The 12,130-nt window shown below is 37.5% G+C and overlaps 1 protein-coding gene across 1 annotated transcript in view; it reads left to right on the top strand.

Annotated features, from left to right (window-relative positions):
* The window catches only part of LOC144442506 (protocadherin Fat 4-like), a 32,466-nt gene that overhangs the window by 4,915 nt on the left and 15,421 nt on the right, over positions 1-12,130 (top strand). Inside the window, exons 2-15 of the mRNA XM_078131907.1 lie at positions 58-248; positions 1,475-1,863; positions 2,207-2,418; positions 2,697-2,930; positions 3,450-3,688; positions 4,624-4,789; positions 5,652-6,238; positions 6,561-6,657; positions 6,897-7,156; positions 7,735-7,846; positions 8,427-8,681; positions 9,343-9,576; positions 10,156-10,317; positions 11,352-12,125. Of these exons, the coding sequence (XP_077988033.1) occupies positions 58-248; positions 1,475-1,863; positions 2,207-2,418; positions 2,697-2,930; positions 3,450-3,688; positions 4,624-4,789; positions 5,652-6,238; positions 6,561-6,657; positions 6,897-7,156; positions 7,735-7,846; positions 8,427-8,681; positions 9,343-9,576; positions 10,156-10,317; positions 11,352-12,125 (3,912 nt within the window). The remainder of the gene's footprint in view (positions 1-57; positions 249-1,474; positions 1,864-2,206; positions 2,419-2,696; positions 2,931-3,449; positions 3,689-4,623; positions 4,790-5,651; positions 6,239-6,560; positions 6,658-6,896; positions 7,157-7,734; positions 7,847-8,426; positions 8,682-9,342; positions 9,577-10,155; positions 10,318-11,351; positions 12,126-12,130) is intronic.

Here is a 12,130-nt window from a genome sequence, read left to right as displayed (position 1 = left end):
ACATGGTATTTTAGTTACATCAGCTCACCCAAATATCTTATTTCATTCTGTTTGCAGGTCAGGTTACACCCTGTTCCTTGACCTACACATCTACAACTTTTTCTGTTCGAGAAAACTCGGCTCCTAACACACCAATTGCAGTAGGGCAGTCATCTTTTACACCAAGTTTACCAGCATGCGAAGCTAGAGTTGTATCGGCAAGTCCTGGACCTGTGGATGCTTTCTATGCTAAGGAAGACGACGCATCGGTAGGGTCCCGATTTTAAGTTTTATGAAGGGGAGACTAAGTAAATCTTGAACAATGGGGCTCCTCCGTTCATCTGTCCGTACATTCGCATGCCCGTCCGTCCGTCAGTAATACGTCATTTCTTTGACATACAATTTCCAATTTAAATCAAACCTGTTACAAAGATGATATATCATATGGGACATATGCATGTCTCTGTGACATATGCAAAATTGACCAAATGGCGGTCATACATGTATTTGTAGTTAAAACTCAATAGTTACCCAATAACTTAAAGCTTGCAATATACAGAGAAACCATTCAAGTGCCTACTCCCATATTATCGAGTTATTGACCTTCAGGAGCAATTATCAAAATGTTAAAATCTTGCATTTCACAGACACGTCACTTTGTAGTATATTGCCTAGTTCTTCCAAATCCATATAGCAGAAACGAAATATACACAAGTATTACTTTTGTGATTTTCAATATTCTTATTGATGAATCACTTTTATATTCGTAAATCACATTTGCAGTTTATTTTTACATTGGATAAATGTTTTATTTGTTGTCTTAACCTTATGTTCACATGCTACGATCCTGTTGTTGTACAAGACTTTTGCATGGTGTACGCATGCGTGTTTTCGTTCGAGTGTGAGAAAATAAAATGATTCGATCGTAAAACTGCATTTGTTCATTCGACGCATACTCCTTGCATGGGAATAGCATTCGTTTTTGGATGTGAAACCCTTCATGACTTTTCAACTCCGTGACGAAAATCACGTGGTTTATGCTATTATGCTAATACATGTAAATCCTTCATGGCAAGGAGTGTATATTACTGTAGAGCTCAAAATATTTAATACATAGCAACTCCATTCAAGTGTCATGACCCCATATAATAACTTGCAAGCTTTCTTCAATGCAGACTATCCAAATAATATCGACAATTCATTTACATGCAAGTAAAGTATTTGAGGGGTTCTGTGTCTTCTTCGGAGACTTGATCATGTATTGTTACAATATCAACGTTGTCTCAATTTGGTTGGTGAATTTATATAATGAATGATTGTACTATAAAATCCCAGACCCTAGGTCTATAGGTTAAGTTCGGCATCACAAAAACCTCTGCGATGCGCACGCATGTCTTAATTGGGTATATTATTTCTTGTTAGATTTATGAATGAATTGACATTCGGTATGAAAAAGTATAAGACTGCAATTCAGACAAGTCTACTCTTTTTACAGTTGTATACTGGGGTCGAAAGTTTGGATTATGAACAGAGCTCACAACAGAAAGTTTTAGTTGAAGTTTGGCACGAAACCGATGTAAATTCGAAAGATAGTGTAACTCTTACCATCAACATAATAGATGAGAATGACGACCCTGTATTTATAAATCTACCTAATGGTGCCGGCACACTCTATGTTAACGAAGACGCCGCAATTAATACAATAGTACACACGGTTGTCGTTGCGGATGAGGACAGCGACGCTATTACCTTTTCAATCATCAATCAAAGTCCAGGTGGCGCATTCAAGTTTCAAATCAACCCATCATCAGGTGTTGTCACTACCAGAGGTACACTCGAAGCCGACAGTCCTGGTGAAGTGCCTCAGTATATACTTACAGTCAGGTGAGAGAGAGAGAGAGAGAGAGAGAGAGAGAGAGAGAGAGAGAGAGAGAGAGAGAGAGAGAGAGAGAGAGAGAGAGAGAGAGAGAGAGAGAGTTAGTTCATGTTTCATGTTATATTTCATGATTTTTTGTCAAATGGACATAAAAAACTATTTATGCAATTACTAAAATAACGATATATGCAATTACTAAAATAATTAAAAATCAATTGCAAGAAGTTAATTACCTACCGTCTGGCAAAGAGTCCACGAGTACTTAACGTGAAATGTTAATTACAGAGAAGAATTCCAAATGCATGTAATACAGTTAAACATAAACCTATTACAATTAACATATTAAAACAGAGCAAGTGATGGCAGAACAGCCATAACGGAAACCATGGCAATCAATATCCGGGAAACATTTGATGAAAGACCAACGTTCGACAGAAGTCTTTACATTGGTGAAATCGATGAAGACGCAGCTTTTCAGACAGCTGTCACATGGCAAGTCACTGACCCAAAGGAAGAAATCAATGATCGAGATACTGGTGATACATTCACGTATAGTCTGAGTGGTAAGTAGATATTGTAACGACCGTGATAGTGGTGATACATTCACGTATAGTCTGAGTGGTAAGTAGACATTTCTAACGACCGTGATAGTGGTGATACATTTACATATAGTTTGAGCGTTATAATATCAGTAATGTTGGAAATTATTTTAAATGGAAGATGTGATTTCGAGGTGTTCCTCAATGTTTAAATAATCTTCTTGAAAATGTCCAAGACATGTAATTAGAAAGTTATGGATTTAAGGGAAAATATAGTTGATATTTCTCTTCATTCTCTCTAGGTGGTGGATCATCTGGATTTACCGTAGCATCAGATGGTGCTATAAAGACCCTGAATGACTTTGATCTTGATGGAGGAGGTTCTGATACATTTGATTTTGTGTTGACTGCTACCGACAAGGGTTCGAATACTGGTACTACAAGTATCCGTGTCTTAGTTAATCCAGTGAATGAATATCCACCAGAGTTTGACAGCGTTACCTATGATAGGGAGATCTATGAGAATAGCGGATCGGGTGAGTACTCTTCTGGATATCATTATTGTTGATGAATAGTTATACTCTTTTCCGACTCTTCCCCATTGTTACAACTATGCTCTCAATTTCATATAGCGGGCCTTTTTTTTTCAGTTAACGGACACTTTTACACAAAGAAAGTGTCTGCATACTGTTAATCCATGAAAAGGGTACTTTTCGCTAACACTTTATACCCATGAAGGAAACTCTTTAGCAAGTTAATCATTTCTATAGCACTGTCCCCAACTTGTTAACTGTTACAATGCAATCAACATGTGCACTACAATTATAGTGATTTCCCCCGGAAGATTTTCATCTATAGTTTCCATGGCAATAATAATTTCGAGTAAATAACAATTCATCAGAATGTTCTTAGGGTGTATCCGAATATATAGAACTGACCATTTGTCTGTTTTTGTATTTTTGAATAATTACATTACGTCATTTGACGCGCTTGATATAAATGGTACACACGGCACTGAAATGAAATACTAAAGTGTTGGTTATCAACATGTACAGGTGCTAGAGTGGTAGATTTCGGAATTACGGATAGAGATTCTGGTGACACACTGACTCTTACTATTTTAAATGGTGACGATGCAAGTCCTAATAACAAGTTCGACACAAGTGGAACATCTCTGATTACAAATGGAGTACTGGATTATGAAGCAGTCACAGTTGCAAGCGACATTTACATTTTGACTGTAGAAGCAGTAGATTCAGGTGGACTGAGCAGCACGGCTATAGTAGCTGTGAAGGTAAGTTTAAGGGAAATAGTGCTCTTGAGGTGGAAGTTTACATGTAAGTGAGTGTTATTATTGCTTTGTCATACACAATTTGACCATTTTCGAGATTCTAGTTATCAACCTTGAACGAAGAATATTAAAGGAACATGGGACAACTTGAGACATTGACTTCATCATATTCACGAGTACATGTTACACCCAATCTGTGAAATTACCCAATTCATGAAATGGGTAGTTAACTTTGCTCAGTTCATGAAATAGTCAATCGTGTTGCCAAAGTTATGAAGTGGGTATGGTAAAAATATGCCCAGTACATGAAATAATGAGCATCTTTTATAGGACACACACAAATAAGAATCAAACAACTTTATTATCATGTATTTACAAACTCATCACCTCACAATTCTTATTTTATTATAATTCAATGTAGCTTGTGGTTTTAATAGAGTTCAATAATCAACACCCCAGTTCAAAACTCTTGCCCTCAAAATTTAATTTGGCCCCTTTTAGATCGTAATCTATACTCTCATTTGCTTAAGATTGACCATTCATGAACTGGGCAAAGTTACATGCACATTTCATGAATTGGGCAGTTTCACGGATTGGGTGTAACATACATACACACATACACTCATACATACATACATACATACATACATACATACATACATACATATACATATCATGCCTTTAAATTGATGTAAAATCAACATGCAGTTCTTCACATGTGAAATAAAGAACACAGAAACAATGTCAGATTTTGTCCTTGTCCTTTGCTATATTTCAAGACTATTGCTTTATAAATTGAAAGATAATTGTGTATGCAAGGTCATAGGCCAAGACTCAATATAGACATTCTAACTCTAACCATAACCCCTCTGTCTTAGAGGGACTGTGCTGTAACTCAGGTCTTCCATTTTGGTGTTCCGACGTTATTTAATTTGCAGGTTCTCGGAGTCAACGAATTTACACCATCGTTCCCTGGAGGTCGATCCATTTCGGTAGGTGTGTCTGAAGATGAATCAGTCGGAGAAACAATTTATTCTACAAACACTCAGGATGATGATAGACTTGAGGATGGATTGATGGTTCATGAAATACTTTCCTATAATCGTAAGTATCTTACTGTCCCTAATAAAGTGAATCCGCTAGAGAAGAACAGACCCTATAGGTCGTGCTTTAGCTGCTATGTGCACGGGATTGCCATAAAAAACAATTAACCCAGTACTTCAATATTGTAATTAGAGCATTTCTATTCTTCTTTCATAGTCACGATGCTAGACATGTATTTGGTAGTCCTGACATGATATCCGAAACATATCAAATCATTAGGTCAACTCTTTGCAACTCTTATTATAAGCTTAATATGAGATCTAGAGATAAACAGAGTACCACAAGTGCTGTAAGCAGGCCAGTACATATTTCTGACTTCGAAAAGGTGTTAACGTAGAATGAAAGATCGCCCCTCTCGAATACATGTAGTTTCTAATACATCTGGCCTGGGAATGAGCATTTGAATCCTACCTCACATCGACTGTGCTAATGCACAGGGTCTACGAGCGTCAGAAATGATTTATAACGTCGAATTCATCATAACCGTATACATAAGTAATATACACGTAGTTCGCAATGCTTTATTAGTATATTTATTAACTATGGCAGGCCATCTACCAACAGATGACAATATTTATGAATTTTGGTCAGTTGTCCATACCTAGGAGAGGTAACTTTTGATTCCACTATTAGAGTGCTTTCCATCTCTGAAGCTATACTATAATTTGCATTTGTAGTCGTTCTGGAAGATTGACTAGGTCGACAATACACACAGACAAGCTGTGTATATGTAGTTATTATATGCTCGTTCCCGGCAATTTTACCACTGGTATATATCAATATTTCACCATGGAGCACACTGACGTATGAACGTGACCAATGTTCTCATAAAATATTGAATTACTCGATTGTATATTTACAGCTACAAGTGGGATCAATATCTTTGACATTGGAGTAGCAAATGGTGACATCACACTCAAATCCAGACTTGACTACGAAACACAGCAGACGTACACACTCCGATGTAAAGTCAGCGACTCAGGTACACCGAAGAAGACGTCGATAGCAGACGTTGTAATCAATGTTCTCGATGTTAATGACAACCCACCGACATTGACTCAAAGTGTGTTTTCTGTCACCGTGAAGGAAGACGATACTGCTGGTACACTCCTGGCAGCATTCAACATTGATGACCCTGACTCTGATGACATCACAAGTTTTATTTTCAGTCTTGAGCCGACGTCAGACCCCACATATGACGCTGGTCCTCCAGAATCTAGTTTATTATTTCAATTTGACCTTCCAGCTGAAACTCTAGAATTAAGGAATCCAATAACAATTGATCCCGGTGACACGGATACGTACCCAGACACGTATGAACTCATTGTGTACATTGCTGATGAACCTTCTGGAAACACTGCTACTGCTACTGTCTATGTCCAAATTGACCCGGTCAACGACTACGACCCAGTGTTTGCTGCTACACCCACAACTCCTGCTACCATTACAGTAGGTCTAAATTTCTACAGCAAGTTGCCAAACTTTAAACTTTATATTAGGAAAACCCCTTTTCTTTTTATCTCAAGGAGTGCCACATGCAACCATGATAATTTCGTTAGCATGTGACATTTATCTAGAATGAAAATATTGCGCAATTTGAAAATATTACAATTGATACAACTCTACGATACTACGTTTATTCATTGTCGTTTACAGAAATATTTTTTTGATTAACAGGTTTTTTCTCACATTATCAATTCGCAGTCACAAAGGCAATCACAATTGTGTTATGTAACAGAATATCATATAATTCCTCTTTTGATATTTGCAGACAGCCGAGGACACTGCTGTAGGGACAAGTGTCTTCACCATTTCAGCCACTGATGACGATTTTGGTCCTCAGGGGGACGTAGTATATTCTATCATCGGTTAGTATTTTAGCAGCCTGAGATAAATACATAATTAGGGAATATTACATGACGACATCTTAAAATTCACAGGGATTTCTTACAGGGGCGAGAAGAGTGGTTGTTGGGATTTGAAAGAAGAAACACTTCTTATAAGAGGAAAAGTAAAGAAGATTTATGATACAAATAAATGTTTCTAGTCAGAACATAGTTTGTATCAGAAGTTAAGAATTTGACACAAGGCTACTTTTTCTTGTCAGATGGTGATATTAATGATAATTTTAAGATGGACGCAGCATCAGGTGAAGTGACAATTAATCGAATGATAGACTACGAATTGAGCGGTGACACCATCGTTCTGACCATTTTGGCTGAAGATAAAGGCGTGAATCCTACACGATCAGCATCTATAGAGGTGACGGTGACAGTTACCGATGTAGCAGGTGATGCTCCAATTACCTGTGTCTCACAATCAATTGTTATGGAAGTTCCTGAAGATACCACTGGAGTGAATGCACCGGTAAATACTAATAACCCAATATCAACAATTTCCCTGGCTTATTGGTTAGGATTAGCGCTAATAACTGATCCCACGTACCATTGCAGAATTTTCAAGGGGGGGGGGGGATTTGATGATTTTGAAAGGTTGATGATTGATCTCGCGGACCATCACATGTTGACACCACCTCTGTTCAACGGGAGGTATGAGGGGCAGGGATGGGCGTTTGCTGTAAATGCCGATGACTAATCAAGTTAAATGTATGATTGTAAAAAAAATAACCACCACACGGTGAGGCAGAATTGTTACTTTGCATTCATTTGATCTTCTCATGCATTTGAGGGTTCGAAGATACTCGAATGATTTGTGATTTGACCACGCAAGTTAATATTTGAGTTTGAAAAATAATGTTCTAGCCACAAATTTCTAGAAGTTTGAAATACATGTCAAAGAATGACCCTCTCTTTAAAAAAGTATGTTGGTATAATTGGTTTACATAACTGTATATCAAACCATTGAGAAAGGCAATACATACAAATCGTCAATAGAATTACTACTGAGATGATTTGTCATTTTCACATTTTCTTTCGAATACGTAGGTAACAACTATATCTTGCATCGATCCAGATGGACTGTCATTAACGTACTCAATCAATCCAACTACAGATTTTGATATTGGTTCATCAACTGGTGTAGTCACAATGCAGGGCGGTGAGTGGAAAGGAGCCAGATTCGTTTTTTGCTATTGGTTAGCTAGTAAATCCTGAACGAGTGGCATGTTGATGTTTTCAAGGGAATCATGCATATTCTTAATAAATTATTTCTTCTGCAAAAATTCTGAAATGCGAAGTATCAGTGGTTATAGGTTATCGGCTGTATTTTAAATACCATAACTGGCCACCTGCAAATCATCCATTCTTAGTTTACGGATGGAATTTGAGTGAATAAAATTTCAAATAAGTGAGTGAGTGAGTGAGTGAGTGAGTGAGAGAGTAAGTAAGTAAGTGAGTGACTGATTGAGTGAGTGAGTGAGTGGGTGGGTGAATGAATGAATGAATGAATGAATGAATGAAAATTATTTTTGACACAAGGAAAGAAAACAAAAACAATCAGCCAGTAACAGATTATAATACGAATTGTTCTCTAGACTCTAGAAAATACATGGAGTTTGAGGAAACTAACGGGTCACGTGATACTAAGGCTGTACATAAATGATTAACAAAGTGGAATCCTATATACATTGTTGCTATAGCAATATAGAAGTAAGAATTCCGTCATTTCCGTATTGCAGTCATGGACTATGATGATACAGCTGTTGACCGTGTGTACCCTTTGGAGATAACCATAACCGATGGTACTGACACAGAAGTGGTGAATTTGATAGTGAACTTGTTACCAAACAACGATTTCGTACCAACATTAACGGATAGTACAGTCAACACGGCTGAAGACACGCCGGTTGATACTGAAATATCTGATATGTCGACCGTAGCGAGTGACGATGATGAAGCGCCCCATGATATCGTCGAGTACAGGAAACTGGCAGGTCAGGAAGATATTTCGATAAATTTAAATTTGAGAATTAATGTTCGAAATGATGGGATGCATTGAAAATCAAACATCGCATTTACACAATTTCAGCTCAGCTGTTTTCTCCGCAAGAGGCCTAGGTTGTAAGCTTACGAAATAGAACGACCCGAAGAGGTTTTTGTGGATCGAATGTGCATGTTAGAAGGGCCTAAATAAGTCGTCTTATACATACGTTTAAAAAGCAAACATTTTTATTATATATCTTGTGAAAAGCTAAAGTAAGCGTTTGAAGCAAATACTGAGGCACAGTTTGGTATGTGGTGTTTCTATCGTGTTGCCCAACAGGTTTATATTGTTCCACGAGCAGTTTTATGTGGCTTCACTCTAGCGAAGTTCAATGTCTTATTGTTACGTGGTTGTTTTTGTGTATGGTCCGGTATATGTCCTCATCTATAACAACTATAAGGGTGTTGTGACTGTCTTGCTAGCATATAATATTTTGTTATCGTTGTAAATTTCTTAGTATTTAATTGTTGATTTCAACTCAAGGTACTTAAGGGGCATTTTCTCAATCTTGATACGCACAGTCAGTTGGTATTTGCATCCACAAATGAATTAAAATTCGGGGAATCTCTCTCATTTATTAATAACAATAATTTAATTTATCTTACTATTAGGTATTCCTGCATCTGCTTTAACCAAGTTTGCCCTTGATAGTGTCACTGGTAAGGTATACCTTACAAGTCCATTGGATAGAGAAACCGTTGACAATTATGAACTTACAGTAAAAGTAACTGACGGTGGTGGTGAAACTGCTACTGCGACATTAACTGTCATAGTCGATGACGTCAATGACAATTCTCCGGAATGTCATTCTTACGCATTCAATGTTGAACAATTGGAAAATACACGTAAGTTGGCAAAGTATACTGCATTTACAATACATTCTTTTTGTGATATCTAGTTTAGTAGTGTCGAAATCACGACACCCACAACCATAGCATTTATATAAACACGTGCCATGTTCTGAACATCAGGATAGAACTACCTTAAATGTCGATAGATCTAGAATACATAACCTACATCCTGGAGCGACCACACACTATGTTAAAGTGCAAACCAATAACCTTGAAAATTCGATTACCTCGCAAAAATGTTAAGCTTGTGTGATGTAACTTCACCTTCCTTGAATTCATTTACGAACCAAATTATTTGTCTTTACGAACATTGCAGTGAATTGCAAACAGTCCCAAAGAATCGGGTCACGTCTTTTTGAGTTCTTTGATATGCAAGCGCGAGCAATATTTACATGTAAATGGAAATACAGATTTCATTAAAAATTCATAGGTGATGATTGCCATAGCAGTAGTTTTCTGTGGTATTTTTGACGTTCAGTCAGTGAAATCCCAATAGATATCCTTCTAATCTTGCATACATATAGCTAACGAATTAAAAAGGATATAAATATACAATAATTGTTTATCTTACAGCTTCCCTTGTTGCAGTATCGAACGTAGCCGCTTCGGATGAGTTGCAGTGTAGTGATCCAGATGACGGCCCAAATGGCAATTTGAAATATACTCTCAGTCAGATAGCGCCAACTGGGACTGGGTCGTTCGAGTGGGTGTTAGGAACTGGTGTGCAACTTAAAGGTAAATGGTGATCATAACAGATGTAGTAGTAAATGACATTCAAACATAGGTAACGGAATATATGAAAGAAGTCAAATAAATTGTATATACAAATCGCGGTGTACTTTTGAAATGTAACTGAACTACAAATACATATCAGAGGATAATTACAGCACAAGTCACCAGTCTATATTTTATCTGCTTTTATTATCTGTATTGCTAACCAGATGTAAATTGAATTCCTTCTCTAATAACAAGAAAAAGAAGGTCGTTGGTATACTTTGCAATGCCTGTACAACTTCAACAGAGAAATTACCAGGGCAATTGAAGAATGGATGCATGTACAGTGCTATCTCGTGACAACGTTTGTAGCTACTGTCATTATATATACATTATATGTAAGAACACTTTCGAATGAAAAAAAAGTGATTAATATCATACAAAATTATTTATTATTATACTAAATCTGCTGATTAATACACACGCATGTCATCGAAACTCCAGTTTCTTTAAAATGAAAATTCATCTACACTAAAAAACACATTTGTCCAAAACAATACTATGCTTTGCTTCATCCATTTAAAACATAATATATAAAAATAATACGAATTCATAACGCGCGTTTCCTCGTGAGAGCTCAAGGCGCTCACAATTATTACCCCTGGCATTGATCATTGCTAGCATAACAGCCCTTATACCTCCTCAAATCCCTTGGGAGCATAAAATCCATTGCAGCCTCTATAAGTGCATAGGATTAAAGCTTTCACATTGCAATCTCTATCCTAACAGGTACCCAATTATACAGCTGGGTTGACGGAGGCACAATCACGGGTCAAATCTTGCCCAGGGACTTTAACCATTCAGAAACAAATGGCAACGACAGGGCTCAAACCTGCAACCTGCAGATTCCAAAAGCCGACCACGCTAATCATTCGCCCATCCTGACTAGCATGCATCCATCAAATATTGCTTCAATCAAATAATATGCTTGAAATATTGACATGTTAGTTTTATTATGTAAAAACAAACAATAAAGTCAGTTCATTTCTTTTTAGCTGGGGAGACTCTGGATTACGAAGCAGTTGCAAATCACCAATACAAATTAGAATTAAATGTTGAAGATCTTGCTGTTCCTCCAAGAAATACAGTGATCGATATAACCGTGTCAGTTCTTCCAACGGATGAAGGTCCACCTGTATTTCCGGCAAGTTGTGACGTAAACATAGACGAAGAGCTTGCAATTGGTTCTCTTGTTGTTGACTGTGCTGCAACTGACCCTGACTCACCAGATTCACCCGATGGTCAAGTTGTGTACGAAATCGTTTCCGGAAATGATAACGACTTTTTTTATATTGACGAGACTGGCAAACTCCGAATCAAGAATGTAATTGACTCGGAAGCAGTAACAACCACTTCCTACACCTTAAATCTGAAGGCCACAGATGGGGTCTCAGGAACAGTCACTTTATCGGCTACAGTGACAATTGATGACTTGAATGACTTTATTCCTCAGTGTACGTCATCAACCTTTGCTGAAGATGTAGACGAAGAAACTACAGTCGACGTAATCACTCTTGACTGCAGCGACGATGATGCTGTGGATACTACTCTTACGTATACTCTCGATAACAACTATGGTAACAAATTCGCAGTAACAGAAGCTGGAATAGTTCATGTGGATAGAGCAATAGATTTTGAAGTTGACACACGCTTCTACGACCTTATAATTTTAGTGTCTGATGATTTAGGATCTCACACTGTCACCGTAGAAGGAACTGTCAACATTCAACCCGTGAATGAAGAAGCTCCAGTGTTCACTCCCTCTCCAGGTGAG

Source organism: Glandiceps talaboti, chromosome 1 (genome assembly GCF_964340395.1).
Source record: "Glandiceps talaboti chromosome 1, keGlaTala1.1, whole genome shotgun sequence".
In the NCBI taxonomy this organism is placed as follows: Eukaryota; Metazoa; Hemichordata; class Enteropneusta; family Spengelidae; genus Glandiceps; species Glandiceps talaboti.
The sequence above is the reverse complement of the archived record's forward strand: the minus strand, read 5'-3'. Positions and strand labels throughout refer to the sequence as shown.